This window comes from Zootoca vivipara, chromosome 9, assembly GCF_965207765.1.
Source record: "Zootoca vivipara chromosome 9, rZooViv2.hap1.1, whole genome shotgun sequence".
NCBI classification, from domain to species: domain Eukaryota; kingdom Metazoa; phylum Chordata; class Lepidosauria; order Squamata; family Lacertidae; genus Zootoca; species Zootoca vivipara.
Genome location: NC_142592.1, coordinates 28,715,145 through 28,733,767, shown reverse-complemented (window position 1 = coordinate 28,733,767; position 18,623 = coordinate 28,715,145). Strand labels below are relative to the sequence as shown.

Genomic DNA, 18,623 nt, shown 5'->3' with positions numbered 1-18,623 from the left:
GTCATGCATCTATCTCATATATTGGTTTCCCCTTTTAAGTTGCATTACTGAAATAAATCACTTTTTGACGATATTCTAATTTTCCGAGTTTCACCTGTATTTTGACTACAGGTCAAAATATTTTACAGACTCTAAAATGTGTGTCAGAGTTATCCATCCTTCAGAAGACAGATTTGCTTGGCTTTTCAATAATAATTTCAGGATAATGAAGAGCTGCCTTTAAAAAACAACAACTGGTGCTAGCTAAGGCAGAAACATTTATTAGGATAAAAGTAACTGATGCTGTCATATAATAATGTCTGAGTGTTCTCAAAGCAATTTGTCTTCAATTTGGTTTTAATTATTTTTCTAAAGTTGTTGTAATGGCTAAACAATAAAAACAAAAAATGGATTTCATTTTTAAGTCAGATTTATTCAAATAGGTATAATTTTATAAAACAAGCTCTCATCTGGAAAAGAAATTATATGCACTTCCAATACAAATAGCCCTATAGAACTCAAAGGAAGAGCCCTGAGGCAAAGAATATTAAAATGTATGTTCCCTCTTATATTAAAAAAAGAAAAAAAGAAAATCATTCAAAGTGTTAAATCTCAGCCCACTTATCCTCTCTCCCTTTCCTTTACAACTTGCTCACACTTTCCTGTGTTCTCACTCTTCTGACGATGGCTAGAATGTGTTCGTCATCAGAGAGAGCTTTTCTCTGCTAGCTCTTTTCCCAGTTCCATCAATTTCTTCTTGCCTTATTCCAAGTTCCAACTTTTAAACCCCCCTTTTTATATCTTTGCCATCCTCCCACAAAGGACCAACTTTAAACTTTAGACATCAATTATGCCGTAGTATTAGAACTATCTCATGGCAATTATAACAAAAACAGCACAGATACCTTCTAAAGTGAACCTTTGTTGATGCGTTCTACTATAAAAGACAATAAATGTTATCTAAGGTACCACTTTTTGCCTCCCTTTGTTGTCTCCTCTTTTTATACCTTTTCCATGTTCCCATAAAGCACAAACTTTTCACAATGGTTCTGTAACATTAGTGCAATTTATATGCTGCTTTGAGGTGTTATATTCACTTTATTGTACCCAGTGTAATCCTATCTACACTATAAAAATCTTTCTACAATGAATGTTGCACAAGGTCAAATGTCTAATCACTGTGTGAACGAGTTAAGTTCAAGGCATCCAGTGTTTTGCTGTCCAACTTTTGAAATATTCTTGTGATCTGCCTTGTAAGACCATGACCCCTGTTTTACCTTACAAGATCATGATCCCATTGACAAGTTAAATTTGTAACTACCAACTTGAAAATATTGACAACTCTGAATGGATACAGTCTTAAAAGTAGTTTGTGAGTCATAACAATAACATCCTACAGATTTTCTTAAGTATTATATGCCAGATTGAAAGTGTTAGCATCTCTGACCAATATAAAACTGCTGTAAAGCAACAAATATAAGAGTACAGAAAACACATCTGTTTGCAAACAAACTAGATAAAACAAAAGTATATTAGAGCAGATTTTACAATCATACTACTTGAAAGGTTTTAATTAGCACAAGAGAAATTTCACATCCTGAGAAGAGTTGCATTTAGTTATACAGAAGTACAACTTTTACCACAGTTCTGTGTAAAGATGAGGTTTCTGAAAGCTCAGAAATCTAGTTCCGGAATGGGCACCTTGAATGGTCAAGATCGAAACCTGCATTTATTGTTGACTAAAGTGAATCTGCAGGCTGCCACCTCCTTCAGGTTTTAAAAGCAAAACATACATCACGAAACACAGAAGTAAATGAAATGAATGTAAAGAATGCTGTTTGTTCAATATGCTCGGATAAAACCATAGCTAATAAGAATAGCTAAAGATATGGACCAAAACAAGCATTCTGCCAATTTTTAAACTTTAGACACCAATAGTGTTATTAGAATGATCACATTTTAGTTCTAAGAGAAACAACACAGATTCTTTCAGAGCCTGGTTTTTGTTGATGTGTTCTACTAAAAGAAAGAAAGAAAAAGCTTTTGATCTTATGAAGCCATTCAAACATTCGTGTCCTAACTGCCTCAGCACCTTTTGATGGTGCACAGAGGAAACCACCTCAAAAGTGTTTTCCGCATCCTACAATACAATAGAAGTTAGGAGATGTATAATGTTAAGTCCATTGCTTTGATTGTGAACACAACTGTACTCAGTGATAGGTTAACACCTTAGTTTCCCATTTCCTTCAATAAATTACTAGATGGTAGAGAATGAATTGAGATCAAGCATACAACCTTGTAAGCAGCAGATGAAGAAACTTCAGGCAGAACTGTATTCCATTACCAAAGCGATGTCAAATCAATACTGCCTCTTTCCAGTCTACTTTTCCTACAATAACAGCAGCTGCTACAGAAGTGTAGCTTCAATAGCCTGATGATTCCTCATGGCCTGTGTAGCAGTTGTAGGAAAACAGATTCCAGTCCAGAGTGCATTGTATAGACTCCTTTAGGTCATAGCTTGTTTTAATAAAAGATATGGGAGTCAATGCTTTCACTTCAGCCTCTTGGCCAAAATCCCCATGCTGCTCCTGGCAACAACAAAGCAATGACTACAGAGGAGAAGAGATTCACCGCATTGTTATCTAGGATAGGTTTTCCAGATATGTGTTTTGCGTCTTTTGTCTGATGGTTGACAACCATTCCAGTACTTGTGTCTAAGCCTGAAGAATGAAATACAATATAGAAAACAATTGGATGGAGAGGTCCTTTTCACCCAATAACTAGCATGTGTGTCATCAAATGAACATCTACCAACACCGATAGATTATAACTATTTGTGAACATTTATACACAACTTAAGACTGCAACCCTACATACAATTTCTTGTCCCTATTTACCGTGTTTCCCCTTTTTTAAGACACCGTCTTATAACTTTTTTCCCTCAAAAAAACACACGGTGGCTTATTTTCAGGGGGTGTCTTTTTTTCTTTCTTTTTTTTAAAGTGCCGGTACAACTGGGTCCCACTGGCTCAGGATGCTCAGCGCTCTCTTCCACGCGCATTATCAGCACCACACTCTAGCCAACTGAGCTATCCAGGTTTTACAACATAATACTGTAACATAATGCACAACATGATGTACATAACATCCATTAAATGAAACAAGAAAATAAGGAGATTATTTAAATACAATACATAATACATAGCAAGCAATTGCAGCAATTGAAACTGGGATTTTTTAATGCTACGTGTGTCCTCTACCATTATTGCTGTCAACCAGGCTGGCAGCAGCTCTCCAGGATTTCAAACTTGGGGGTACCTGGGGGTTAAACCTGGGATCCTTATGCATACAGAGCACAGGGTGCTCTGCCACTTTGTTATGGTCCTTTCCGTTTTCTGCCTCTTCTATTCTCTCCCTTTCCCCTCCTACCCATCCTGAGTCAAGGGCTCTCCTTCCTTGGAGGCTTTTAAGCAGAGGCTGGATGGCCACCTGCCATGTATGACCTAGCTGAGATTTTTGCATTGTAGGGGGTTGGACTAGATGACCCCCGAGGGTCCCTTCTAACTCTACAATTCTACCGATTCAACAAAGGGCATCATTATCACCATCACCAAACTGGTCCAAGCAACTAAGGAGAACGTCTTGCGTACACCCCTGTCCTTTTGATTGGCAGCTAAGCTTCGCCTGGCCGGCTTCCGAGTTGCAGCACCCGATTCTGCAAAGCTCGCCGCGCCGATGGGAGGACGCCCGCCTGCCTGCCGCGCAAGAAGTTAGGCAGAGCCGCACAAGCTGCACAAACTCTGCAAAGAGGCGGGGGCGGGGGCAGTCCTGCCGAACGGGTTGAGTAACCCCGCCGGCGGGATACGGAGATGGCGTAAGGGAGCTGCCTGCTTCTGAGGCGGCCTTTCGAGAGCCTCGGGCGGCAGAGAGGCGCTCCAGGGCTGGCGGCTCTCCTCGGGGACGGGAAGAGCCGCATTTCCTGAGGGGAACAGCCTGCGGGCTGGGCTCTGGGGAGGGGTGGGAAGGTGCTTGGCCCCTGCTGCCCCCTCAGCTGTGAGGTAAACCTGCAACGAGCCCACGCTTTTCCCTCCGCAAGCAACGAGCCCCTCTCTCTTTCCTCCTGACGCTCGTGCCCTTGGTGCTCCGTGCGGGAAGGAGGGGGAGAGGAGCGGCGTCAGCTCTCGGCAAGGAGGCCAGGGCAGCTGAATGATGAGCCAAAGAGGAACCTGCACGGCACCTTTTCTCTGTCGGGGAGGGGGGGGAGAGACGCGATCACAAACATACAGAGAGAGACAGACGCGCACACAGGGGGAGAGAGAGAGAAAGACACACAGGGAGAGAGAGAGACGCGCACGCACACACAGAGAAAGAGACGGACGCACACACACACACACACACACAGAGTGTGCAGCGCTGCTTCGCACTTTGTCAGCGCTGCAGCCGCCGCCACTTCCGAGCGCCAACCCGACCTGGCAGGCTTCCTCCTCCTGCCATGGCCGGCATTGCAGGAGCTGGGTCCTGCTGGCTTGTGCCCTCGGTGCTCCGTGCGGCACTGCTGCACGCTTTATCGGCGCTGCAGCAGCAGCCACCGCTTCCGGGCACCGACCCGACCCAGCAGGCTTCCTCCTCCTGTTGCAGCCAGCATGCTGGGTCCCGCTAGCTGGTTGGGGCGCTCAGTGGTCTTGCTCCGCACATCGCGGAAGTATGGCTTATTTTCGGGGTATGTCTTACATTTCTCAAATGATTAAAAACCCTGCCATGGCTTACTTTTTGACTACGTATTAAAAAGGGGGAAACACGGTATGTCAATGGTGCAAATTGGTTCTGCTTCCAACAAACAAGATGTTACTCTTTTTAGGAGTGAGTGGAACATGTTCCTTCTGGCTATGCAGTTTGGTTGTTTACATTTCCATTCCTCTCTGCCAAGTCAACAAAGGTTTACAGAATACAATTCCCCACAATATTAAATATTTCCACTGCTTATTTGTGGAATGGCATTTTCCCCAGTACTATCGTTAAATGATCTAAATTCAACTCAAAGCTGCAGAGATGAGACAAAATAAACGCACATAGAACAAGATTCTCAAAGTATGCCAAGTAATCAGAAATAGTTGAAGTCAATGCGAATGATGACATGCTTTGAAGTAAGCCTATGCTATCATTACCAAGAGCCATACCCACCCAATAGGGAGATTACATCACTTTCATACAAATCTCAAAACATTTTTTTGGGGGGGGGGGAACCTTACCGCTGTATTGCATGGTTGCTCCTAAATAAGAATCAGTAATGGATCCCAGTAAACCAGCCATTCCGCCAAACACAATAATGGGCCATTGTGGAGCAGATATATCCAGGTCATTCACAAACATCAACTGGGAAATGAAGTAAGCTACACCTACTGATGTGCCACCAAGCAAACTTGAGATTAGGCCCACCAAAGTAATGCCACCATTGGTACCTAAAAACAAAATTAAAAGTCCAACAGAACTGGCATTCTAAACTTGTTAGAACATACACTTAATGAAAACTACAAAAACTAATGGTAGATTTATTACACACTTTTGGACTATGAGGAAAAATCTCCCTTTTTGCTTAAAATAAATAAATAAAACTGAATTAGATATAATTCATCTTATACTCTTTTTTGCAGCAGTGTTCCCAGTGTTAAAGAAACAAGGGGAACCACTATGTTCTACAATCTGTTTTAAATTACACTTCTTAAAGTTGTCAGCAAACAAACTGCATTAAGTGCAGACACAACCATTGGGTTTTTTTTAGTTGAGAGCATTAAGAGATTGGGAACTGGTCACAGGCTTGTAAGATCTCTCCCCATAAATTATTCTCTGCTTTTCCTTGTCAGCATTAACTTGAATGTGGCATTACATCACCACCAATGTTCACACTAACCATGGTCAGCGTCAGCTTCTAACTCTGGTTAAAAGCCAACCATGGAAGGATGGAATTCACATGAGGGGAGGAGGAAGCATGCAAACCAGCAAACCCGCTCCTGATCTCTTGCTATCATTATGAAACCTAGAATGTCATGTTTATCCCAGCATTTATTTTGATGACACGTTAAGTGTTGTTACCTTAAAGAATCCAAACATGGACAATTTGTCTGAAGAAATAAGGGTAACTAAAATATAACTACCAAAATTCAGGGCAGATCTATTACAATTTTGAACACAAAGGAAGATATCAGGCTAGATGGAGTTGACAACAGGACTCGCTCCATACAAAGCATGGCCCTTTTTTGAATGAAAAAGTTAAGCAACTTTCATTAGAGAGGAAGAAATCAATACTGATGTCAATATTACTGTCTTTTGCTGGTCTATGACCGTAATAAAGATATTATTATAACATTACTGTCTGTACGACTGAACTACTGAACCAGTATCTCCATCAACTGTAATCTCAACTAACTGGCTACTGGCATTTTCAAAAGCAGAATTTTTCAAAGCAACCCACTGTAGAATATATAATATATGCATACACAGTAAGTTCTAGTCAAGCTTAAGGAAGGACATTATTCACTTTCAGAATATGAACGTAAGCTTCAGATACTGTGCTTTTCTATTAAAAATTCAAAATATTTCCATCCTAGAAGACAGAGATGAATTTTGAATACAGTAGCATTTCTAGTAAGGTTCTCATAAAAAATTAATGGGTTTTTCTGCAACAAGTTGCATAAAATCATGGCCAAATGGGACAGAATGACTCACAAGATGCCATAACTTATCATTTTTGGACAGTTTGACCAGTTACACTCGCCTGTCACTGAATCAAATGTAGAAGACTATGATAACAAAGGGCCAAGCTACAAATGAGCTAGCACAAAGCAGCCTTTTCAGGCCTAATTTAAGGCTACGTAAGCTATATTAAATGTACACCTCCAAGGTTTCCCAGGCCACAAAAATGAATTTAGCAGGCTGTCCACAAACCATTCATCCTTAAATTATGGTACTATTTTTTAAAAAACAAAACAAAAACAAAAGCAAAATTTTCCTTACCTACTGGAACTTTTTCCCAGGTTGTTATCAATCGGGGTTCACTACTCATGACAGTGCCAATCTCTGAAGCCCACGTGTCTCCAGCACAGCTGGCTAAAGCACCCAGTAGCGACAGGCACATCCAGGATGCTGTATATTGTTTGGAAAAGTCTATAGGAATTTCGCCTGGACCACTTTCAATCATGTATAGCAGAGCCAATTCTGCAGGTACACCACCATTGCAAAATACTTGTACCCAAGTTCTCTGCCCACCTATGAAAGGGAAGACAGAAGTTCTTAAGAGGAATTTTAATATGTAATATCCTTGGAAGCACACAGAAAAAGAATAAAAGCTAGACAGTAAAGATCATTACTAGTGCAAAGAACTTCGTTCAGGTGCTTGCAAGTCACCCACCAGAAAGAAGAGGGAGGCAAAAAATAAATTATATAGCACATAGTCCATTCTGTGCACATCTTTATCACCTTAATTAAAAGTTAAAATGCATTTTTTGTAATCAATTGGCTTTAAAATTGATGTTTAATTCTCACCTTCTTTGTATTCAGAATCTATTTGCCTCTTTACGTCTCCTTTCCACTTGGTGAGTTTGGAGGAAGTAATAAAAAACGTGAACATGGCAGCGAAAAAGCTGTAATTTGCCACAGTGAGGATAAATCCAACTACTAAACCTAAAAGAGGGAAGAGATGGTGTTGCAAGTTATGTACTCTGGAAAAATTAGTTCAAAACCAGCCTAGACTATGATGAAAATGTATAGGATAATATTGTTCTGTCTAAATATTAGTTAAAGTAGCAGAAAATCCCAACTATATTGCATCTTCTGTTTACCTATGCAATTGGTAAGATAAGAAAGTGGAACCTCGGTTTATGAACACCTCGGTTTATGAATTTTCGGTTTATGAACGCCGCAGACCCATCTGGAACGGATTAATTCATTTTCCATTACTTTCAATGGGAAAGTTTGCTTCAGTTTATGAACGCTTCAGTTTATGAACAGACTTCCGGAACCAATTACACCCATGCTTCAGTTTATGAATGCTTCAGTTTAAGTACTCCGCGGACCCGTCTGGAACGGATTAATCCACTCTCCATTACTTTCAATGGGAAAGTTTGCTTCAGTTTATGAACGCTTACTCCGCGGACCGTCTGAAACGGATTAATTCACTTTCCATTACTTTCAATGGGAAAGTTCGCTTCAGTTTATGAACGCTTCAGTTTATGAACAGACTTCCGAAACCAATTGTGTTCATAAACTGAGGTACCACTGTATTATAAAATAAAGTTCCTAATATACAAGTGAAGATTGCAACAAACTGTTGCAATGTGGCCTACCTTTCCAGTATTCTAGCCAATCATGATAGATTACTCCATTCCATTTCCCCTCCTGCTGCCACTGAACTTGCTTTAGGAGTGGGGTGCAGAATTGTCCCTTTGCTTTCTTTTCCTAAATATTTTTTCTATTTCTGCAACTCCCTGAAGTATCTTCCTCTTGTTTTTCAATAGCCTTGCTTTGGTTACACAGATAATAAACCTGAGCTCACTTTTAGTACATACGAGTCTATAACTACTTCATCATCTTTGGACAGCAGCCAGAGGTTCCCCAAATATAGCACTTTTTGCATTTTTATAAATGGTAAAGTTCTGTTCATGTCCTTCTTCCAACTGTTCATTTCCATTCTTTATACTCATTTCCCTTCCTTCACTTCTCCCTTTCTGGCACTGAAACATACTGGTCACATGAGCCTCCCTCTGCCAAACCAACATCCGTATTAAATTTCATTTCAGTTTTGATCTTCACAAGTCTTCATGCATGTCCCATCTATCAATTTTTCCCCTTGCCTCAGTATTGCAATTTTAATTTTTCCACTTGCATAATAAATGCTGAATTGGCACAGCAGATCAATAATTTAGATCCCATTCATACCTACTCCCTTCAGAAATCTTGGAGGATAATAAAATAGACAGTTTTAGCTTCTGCTAGATGAAATTATTATAAATAAGCACAGGACTACAGGTGCCGATTCCCTACTGGGAGTGAATCAATGAACATAAGCCTCTCCCCATCACCGTCTTTTCCAACTAATATAATTGGCAAGTATTCTCCTTGGCAATCACATCTCATCAATGTTATACACCACACCTAGTCCATTGTGGGCAAAAAATATACCATTTACATTAGCAAGGTTATGGTTGCTTTAAGTCAATTGGACGACACTTACATCGTCTTGTGAATGAATATTCCCTGCAATGGAAATAACTTCAGAATGTGGTAGAGAAACTACATTATTTGCAAAATAGGTTATACAAAAAAGTAAGATGAAGTAGCACAAGAATATTAAAGCCAAAATGATGAATGGCAATACTGAAGATTCCACTGAAGGGTGAGAAAAATAAGGAAATTTCCAAAACTATATGGAGGCACAACCAAACTTAAGGCAGAAGAACATACCTCCTATTGCTCCACTATGATCAAGACTTTTTTTCTTAAATCCTCGTGAAGCTATTATCAGGGGAATTAAGATTGAAACCAGCCAACGCCATGGAGAAATAGGCCGCAAAGTACCTATAGAGTAGTTTAAAAACAGCACTATGTCAGAATAGCAGTGTGTCTTTCTACATTCTTTAGCATTCTTTTATTACATGTGTTATTATCATCTCGTTTCCTTATGTACACAACTGCACTGAGTTTTCTATAGGCTTTTCTTTCTGCACAAATATGGATTAGGATGAAGGCTGAATAAGTAGCTGTGAGTTTTTATGCTCCTCTCCCATAGAATTCCTTGCCAACATTGGGGAGCTCTTCAGAGCAACACCCTGTAAAGCATCAATTGGAAGGAACTTTTACACTCTGAATTTTACACGCATATTTACATGCATATCCTACAGTCACATGAAGTTATTTCTAGTTATGGAAATATATGTTAGGCAACACTTTAATTTGCTTGTATTCTTTGAAAATGAAATATTAAGAAAACATTAGGATTAGTAGCCAAGTTTAATAAAAGACTGTGTATGAGTGTTGTAAACTAAAATGTATCATGCATTAGTAGAAATCTAGACTTTACCATAATACGTGCTTGCAGTCATAGACACAATCCAGAAAGATAAAGAAATGCAAATAAGTACACTCAGTATGATAATATTTGTCATCATTTTGAAATAATCTTTGTTGGAGTCGTCCCAAGAAAACAATATCATGGAAAGTCCAAGGCTGATCACCTGTGTATAGAAGAAACAAGAGCAAGCTTTCAGATAATTGTTGTTTTTTTAAAAGTGTGCAAATTAAACAAAGTGAGAAAAGGTAGCTTCTATACATTCAATAAAGGCAGAAGAAGCTATAGTGAAACCAGCCAGCTTCCTAAGCTAGTTTGAAGTTGGCTTCTTTGTCGAGTACCCATTGTTGGTTATATACTTTGGTTCCCATTTCAAATTCAATTGTAAGCCAAAATTCTTTGAAATGCAAAGTAATCGTGGCAGGCATCCTCTTCCCAGTTATGCAGGGGTAGAACAAAGGACAGAGCATGCAAGCTTAACATTTTGTTTGAGCTCATCCAAGTAATGGTTCAGCATTAAATACAAATCAATCTGCACGTGAAGGCCTGCTACACAGAATTTTACATGCATGACTAATGAACAATTCAAATGTCCTTAGAGCAGTGCTTCCCAACCTTTGGTCTCCAGCTGTTTCAAGACTACAATTCCCATCATCCCTGACCACTGATCTTGCTAGCTAGGGATCATGGGAGTTGTAGTCCAAAAAGAGCTGGAGATCCAAGGTTGGGAAACACTGCCTTAAGAGTTTTGAAAAAGAGCCATTGTAAGGAGCCAGAGGGAGATCATCCTTATATTAGAAAACTATCCTTTCAAGTATTTTTTCCATAGTAGAGGCTCCAACAGCTGCTCAATAATCGTATGGAGAGTTGCAGCATGATCAGGCAGCAGTATGCCCAACAACTTAAACTCCATTTTTCCTCTTCTGTGCAAAGCTTCTAGAAATGCAATCAAATGTCAATAACATGCTATTTTGTATCCAGAAACAGTAATGGATTAGGACAGGCACCCCAAACTGCGGCCCTCCAGATGTTTAGGCCTACAACTCCCATGATCCCTAGCTAACAGGACCAGTGGTCAGGGAAGATGGGAATTGTAGTCCAAAACATCTGGAGGGCCAAAGTTTGGGGGTGCCTGGATTAGGAGATGAGGTAGAGCTTTAAGATACAGGATAGGCAATGGCCTGTTTCTCTTCTTTTTAAAAAACAGTGCTTCATCACTGAATGCACAACAGTGTTGCACAGTAGATGAAAAAGTATTAATGAAAAGTTTGCAAGATTGACATGGTAGATATGAGAACACTGTGTTGTGAATACTCTCACATAAAATACCCAAACAGGTGTCCATGGGGCTTGTACACACCAGTCAACACGGGAATCACAATGCCTGCACTTTCATTATCTGGAGGATGTTCCATTCTTGGAAAATGCAAAGCATATGACGCCCATTGTAGGAAAAATTCACAGTATCATTAGAACAGAGCATACTTGCAAGAGAAGTTGTATAGAGTGAACATACTCATGCATTGGCACTAAAATGGATAAAGTGGGCCATATAAGTTAATTCACTCGTCTTCAGCCCTCATATGGAGTTTAGCCCTTTCCGCTGCATTCTTCTTAGGTTGGTAGTCTAGCAACCTATCCTCTCATGCTCTAGTAGCACATCCCAAACATCCAAATATTTTGGAATCAGAGTATCGCTACATTTGATTGGTTTATTTGCTCTGTTTGCACACTACAACAGTCCAAGGGAATGGAGGGCTAGAGCACTTATTCAAGGAGGGGTGCTGGACTGCCTTTCCAAAGAACAAGCTGAAGGAGACACTGTTCCTTATATAACGTCCACAGGCATTAGAAGGAACAGGATCAGAAAGTTAATACCTTTATAACATAATACAGACCGTTGTAACTAGGAAGGACTGGAATGCCTAATCAATTAATTGCTTAGAATGTGCCCCTGAATTGTGATCATGCCTCTTTCTTACCTGGATGGACAATTCTCTATCACATGGCTGGAATGTACATACGGCCAAAGGCCCATCTAGTTCAGCATCATGTTCTCATGGTAGTAAATCAAGTCTCCTTGGGAAGGAAGACCACAAGCACTATCTCCGCTTGTGATTCCCAGCATCTGGTATTCAGAGGCAAATTGCCTCTAGCAGCAAAGGTAGAACATAGCCTTATTCCCATAATCCAGAGCAGGAGAACCTTTTTCAGAATGGAGGGCTAGAACCTTAACTCCCCCACTGCCAGCCAACCACCTGTCCATCACCTGGTGTCACCATGACATCAGGTGACCCATTCCCCCTTTGCAGCTCACCTTGACTGCCAAACACATTGCAAAGGAAGAGCCCAGCTGATGCTAGCATGGCTTGAAGTCACTACCAATCAGTTGATCAATGCTGACTTTGATCTACTTTCAGCAGGGATTGGCTCCCCTCAGGAACTACAACTGGCAGCTGGGGAACCAATCCCAGTGAGGCTTACATTTGAAAGGCATTGTATACAAGCTCCGCCTGCCAAGGAATAATCAGCATATTTTAAAGCTACTGGTTGTTCCTCAGCAACCGTGTCTTAATTTGCTTCATGCCCTAATATCTTGTATGATGGTAGGTGTTGCATGGATTAGGGAAACAACATTATGGGCCAGATTAGAACCCCTGTTGGGCCAACAGTGCCCCATCACTGCCACTGCCCCTTTGTATGCTGAGAACCATTAACAGCTAGCGGTTTCAAACCACAAATCTAGTGTCACTTTAATCATATTATTGTAGCATAAACATGGAGTATACTCCACACTTTGTGTTGATTTATTTCATTGATTTGCATCCCACCTTTTGGGGTACAAATCCTTCCAAGGGATCTCACAATTAAAATTAAAATGCATTATATTAAAATCACAATAAAGAAGTATCAAACACATAACAATTCAGAAACACTGGCCCTGTGGGACAGTATGTGGTTCCTAGCCCTATACAGGTGTGGGGGTGGGGGAGAAACTACCTGGAGGAGCCTGAGGTGACCTCCTTTACCTGTCTCTCTTGTCTTCTGGCTCTGGAGCCAGTGTGGTGTAGCGAGAGGCAATGTGGTGTAGTGGTTAGAGTGCAAGAATAAGACCTGGGAGTCCACAGTTCAAATCTCCAAATCAGCCATGAAACTCACAGGGTGACATTGGGCCAGTCACTCATACAGGGTTGTTGTGAGGACAAGCAGGGCTTTTTTTTTTCCAGCTGGAGCTCAACTCCAGCACCTGTCAGGTAGGCCCCATTGCCATTCTCAGAGAACAAGGGAGAAATTCAAGGTGAATTCTGACACTCTTTTTCTAGAAAAATAGCACTGAGGAAAAATGTAGGCCCCTTGAGTTCCTTGGAGAAAAAGGTGGGAATCACAGAATGGTAGAGTGGGAGGATACCCCCAAAAGCAATCTAGTCGAACCCTTGGAGGAAAGGTTGTGATATAAAGGTAGTGAAATAAATAATAGCCCACCTACTCTTGTGTGACAACTACCATAAAAAGGTGGTGCGGCTATGTATTTATTAGTGCTTTTATACCCCGCCTTTCTCCATCCTGGAACCCAAGGCTGCTTACATGGGAGGCTCCCTGGTGGTCTCCCCTCCAAGCACAGTTGTCAAGGTTCGTGTTTTCAGACCACCGGCCAGGACTCAGCAAACCCCTAAGACTTTGAGGCCGTGCAAGGCAAGCGCTTTCAGCCCGTCTACTCTACACGCATTACAAACAAGGAAGGGGCGAGGAGGACCTCAACCTCGGCTGGCGAAGCATCCCGTTCTCCCTTGCGCGAAACCCGGACACGAAATGGCGAGCCGGGCACCTCGGAGAGGAGCATCGGGAGCTTCTAAGCCTTGTGCCCGGACAGGGGTGCTCCTCCGGGGCTTTCTACGCACCTCAGCACCGGCGCCGGGGCCTGCCCTTCCTCCTGCTGACCGCGCTGGGGGTGTGGGAACCGCCGCATCTTCCTCACCCGCGCGCTGCCAAGACGCAGAACAGCAGCAGCAGTGGCGGCCGCAGCGCTTGGAAGTCCCATGGCCGCCTCAGAACAGCGCCCCCCGCCCCGCGCAAAGGACGCTTTGTGGCTTGAAACCAGTGACCGTAGACTAAAAACTTATAGACTCACACACGTTTAAAATGTTCCGGGTTGGCACTGGAATGGCTTTCTCTACCCGCCGCTCTCAGAAAGCAGTGGGCAAATCCAGGAGCGAGTTTAGCTTTGTGCTTAGCTGTATTCTTACAGAAACCATTCCTGCTGCACCCACTTACTTTGGAATGAGCCCCATTTTTAAGTCAGTGGGACTTCCTTCCGAGTGGATCCGCCTAGGATTAATGCATAGTTTGGGGCGGGGTGGTGGGATGCGACGAGCTCGCGGAAGCTCGAGGCCTCTGCGCACAAAACTCCGATTTGAGCTGGGAAGGATTAAGCGGGCATGTCTTTGCTGTGTACGCATTTGGAAATCCAAACTAGCCTCGGTCCTGCTTTCAACCAGAAATATTACCGGTGGACTAAATTCCAGCCTGGTCGTAAGGCACTAACCCTCTCTACTTTGCCGCATCGGGATAGTTAGTATGCGAGCGGCAGTTTTTCCCCAGGAGGAATGGGGGGGATATCGAAAGGAACCAGGAAGTAATATCTCTAGGCAAAAAAACCCCTAAAATTGTCACTCTAAGTTTTTTCTATCTCTTTGTCCTCAAGCTCGCCACTTGTATTTCTTATCTATGTATCCTTTAGCTCGCTTATCTCTATCTTTCTATCTCCAAGGCCTCTAGCGCGATTAGTTGTTTTTTAGCGCGCACGCGCAACTGCTTGATGGTTGAAGGCGAACCTCCCTTTTGCTGCCCCGAGACCCGGGGCGTGGAGGCAACCGCGAGAAGCTTTTGCGTTGGCGACTGAGCTTTGCTTTTTCCTGCCCTTGCTACAGGGCACGAGTAATTACACGTTCTTCCTCCCTCCCCCCGCCCGTGCTTTGAACTCCTGCAGAACAGCTGCTTCTTGCCCACCTCAGCCGTTTCACCAATGGACGTTTCCAGATGAGCTGCTTATTGAGCGTTCAACCCGATTTCTTCACAAGGAGAGAGTAGACGACGTTGGCTGTTGGAGCTTTTTGCTTGTTAGCGAAGAGGCTAGAGGACGTGCTGTCAACACAAGCATTGTCCTGCACTTTCCACTGCATTTTCTCATCGATTTCCTTATCCAAAAATGGACAAATTTGAGGGGAAGCATGGTTGCTGTGCAAGAGCTCAGAGTTGGCTTTAATTGTGCACGCTGAATTTGCCAGAATATGATTGATTCACACCTCAAAATACCAATACAGTCATACCTTGGTATTCAAACAGGAGGTGCTCCAGAAGTCCGTTCGACTTCCAAAATGTTTGGAAACCAAGGCACAGCTTCCTATTGCACAGGCACACCAGAAACAATAGCGGAAGCCACATCAGATGTTCGGCTTCCAAAAACATTTCAAAAACTGGAAAACTCACTTCCCGGTTTCGATCGTTCGGGAGCCAAAACGTACAAGTACCAAGGTGTTTGACAACCAAGGTGTGACTGTAGTCTGGAAGCGTCAGGAGACATGTTGCAGAACACAGCTGCAGAAAAGGCCCTGAGACATCAGTTTTATTACCTAGTAGTTCTGTGATGCTTTCCCCGTACCATTGAATTGTTGCCATCCTGAGGGGCGCTCTTGCACTACAGCACAACAGTAGCAGGACAAAACAAACAAACTGCAACATTTGTAGTATAAAAAGTTGCAAGATTCTGCAGGAGGTTACAGGACTTGAACTGATTGAGAACAAAGTAGTATGTCCACCCTGAAACCTTTGTGGGTGCTACAGGTAATTGAAAGCAGGATTGCATATAACTGCCCCATAACATCATGAGCACAAATAATCATGAAAGCACACTGAAAAAAGACACAGAAGGACCTGCAGATGACACCTGGAATTAGTCCCCACCCCCCACCAAACAAAAAAAAAATCCCCGCTTCCTCCACAAGCAGAAATCAAATTTATTTCATGCTCTCACTTTCTTACAGCCCTGCCCTATTAGTCCTCTGTCTGCTTAGGCTCCACTGAAATCAATGAGACTCTCCCAAGCAATTGTGTGGTAAAGGACTGCTCCCTCCCTTAAATATCCCTTAAATATGAAAAAGCTTTGTATGTCTTAATTTGTATTTCGGAATATTTAGATTACTGTATCTGTGTGATCTAACATAATGTGCAAGATCATGTATTATATCTAAGAAAATTGACAATCCTGTACAGTACTTATTTACCAGTGAGTAACTCAATGTGACTCAACAGTGCCTACCTTTGAACTTACACTTTTGTTAAAAGAATTAGTATGTCTACTCAGAGGTAAGTTTCTTTGTGTTTCATGGGGTTACTCCCAGGTAAGTGAGTACATGATAGCAGCTTATGGTTTACGGAGAAAAAGAAGGTTTGTGTGCTCTGTAACAGCGGTATAACAGGCAGAAATTCAACCGGTTAAGTATTTGCTATTATGGCAAATATTAGGAAAGTTTCACCATGGCTGTACACTTTATAATTTTGTATTATGCTGCTTCCCCCATGGCATCTATTTTGTGACTGGTGCCCCCAGCACTCTCCCAAAATTCAAAATATGCCTTATAACTGTGCACTCTTTCATGTCTGTGGCAATAATGGTGTCATGGGTTTTTTTGGGGGGGGTGGCTAAAGCCTAGAAATTCATAAATGGTAGGATTTTGATTATTTGGGATATGAAGGGAGAAATACTGCAGAGGAATTCCTGAGCTAACCTATCCAAAGGACTTGGTCATTAAGAAACAATATAGGGCCATTGAGGGTCATTGGCAATGCAAGAGCATCTCTTGAGGTGTGAACAGAGGCTGGGGATTTGGAAAGTTGCCAGGGTAACTGGGTGTGAGGTGACAAGTGTGCTGGGATGGGATTTTCCTTTGAGCCCCTCTGGTGAAATAAAATAAAATAAGAAAAGGAGAAGGGTCAAGGTGTGAATGAGGGATAAATGGTATGGTATGCAGATGAGAGGCAAGGCCTTCATTTGTACTATGATTTTTCCCTCTTGGTACAGAATATAAGACTTCCAATTATAATAGCGGAGGATAAGAGGAAGGCATTTTGAATGTGAATTTATTCTTTTTATGAATTGCTGCTTAAAGCTAAGTTTATACGGCTGTCAAAGTTATCTCCCCTGGACTCCCCATGATTTGGAGTGTTGAATATTTATTTGTACTGCACTCTGCTATTGTGCACTCTATATTTTATTGTGCTCTGTGGAAATTATTGTAGAAGCAATGTTTTATTTATTTAACAACATTTGCATATTGCTTACTTGATAAGAAAACCTATAATGTTTTTATTTATTTTTGCCGTGATAGTTATTGAACTGAATTATATTGCAGTTATGAAACAAATGGCTTTGAAACGTTGCAGTTATATTATGCACTATTTGTATTGGTAGTGTTACTAATTATTGAGTTAGTATTTATATTTGAATTATTGTATTGATGGATGTTGAGTGGTTGCCTTGAAATAGTTATTGGATTTGTTTGAAATACTACTTTAGAGCAATATTTCAACTATTTATATAGTGCTTGATACCATAGTCTCTAAGCAATATCAACAAGGCTACAAAAAAACACCCCTCCATTACAATTACCATGAAGTCATAAAGCTTATTTAAAATGTTGGATGAAATGTTTAAAGTCTTCATCAAGCATCAGTAGTTCAGTAGGGAAGGTCCCCGCCTGATCTCAGTCAGGAGGAAGTTTCACAGAATTGGGCCCACAAAACTGAATGCACAGTTCCTGGTGGATTCAAGCCGTGTGACTGAGCCCTGGGGAACCACTAACATAAGCTCCCCATAATACCCCAATGATGGGACAGGGATAGAAGCATAAAGTGGTCCTTATGGGATCTTGGGCCAAAATTACATAAATTAATACACGCACCTTGAAGTTGCATATTGGTAGCCAGTACAAGTTTTTAAGTATGGGAGTTATGTGCTCAGGTTGTTTGTCCTCCTCAGCACTCTAGTCAAGGTATTTTTAACCAACTGGTGCTTCCAGGCAAGTCCTAAGTGTAGCATCACATAGAGCAAATTGTGTGCCACTGCTTTAGATAGGACACACTTTTTACTTTAGCTATGATGTGCTTTCATTTGTTGTAAAATGCAGCAACACTGAGTGTGACTGTATTGCAAAAAAGCAGGATAGAAATAAATAAACTGATTGACTCGACAAATGCTAGAAATAAACCCCACTCATCATTTAATTTATGCTGAGCCTCAGAAAAAGCTGTATTATATGTAGGAAGGAATCACGACTTCAGCAGAAAACTGAAAATAAAGAAAACCACGAGTGTGGGACTGATATCTCCAAATATCCTTTCTGGGAATGGAGAACATGGTTTAGCACCAAGAGCAGAGGCTCCATATGATGGCAGATTATGCCAGTCTGTCAACCTCAGCAAGAATATGACAAAATAGTATATTACAGTGTCAGCAAAGCAGCCAATAAAAAGTGTATTTCAGAGAGGTATACATGAATTGCAGAACAGAAAATTACTAGGGAGTGTA

General features: G+C 41.6%; 1 protein-coding gene across 4 annotated transcripts in view; it reads right to left on the bottom strand.

Annotated features, from left to right (window-relative positions):
* Positions 1-391: 391 nt before the first annotated feature.
* Positions 392-18,623, bottom strand: part of FAABTP (fatty acid amide binding transmembrane protein) — a 33,094-nt gene continuing 14,862 nt past the window's right edge. For 2 of the 4 annotated variants that reach the window (XM_035128388.3, XM_035128387.3), the window contains 6 exons: positions 10,052-10,205; positions 9,436-9,549; positions 7,519-7,656; positions 6,991-7,242; positions 5,229-5,438; positions 392-2,699 (listed from right to left, as the gene is read on the bottom strand). In XM_035128388.3, coding sequence (XP_034984279.1) covers positions 2,536-2,699; positions 5,229-5,438; positions 6,991-7,242; positions 7,519-7,656; positions 9,436-9,549; positions 10,052-10,184 — 1,011 coding nt within the window. In that variant the 5' untranslated portion in view covers positions 10,185-10,205 and the 3' untranslated portion in view covers positions 392-2,535. Of the gene's footprint in view, positions 2,700-5,228; positions 5,439-6,990; positions 7,243-7,518; positions 7,657-9,435; positions 9,550-10,051; positions 10,206-13,938; positions 14,088-18,623 lie in introns of those variants that run through there. The other 2 variants (XM_035128391.3, XM_060279668.2) reach the window with 2 other exon arrangements.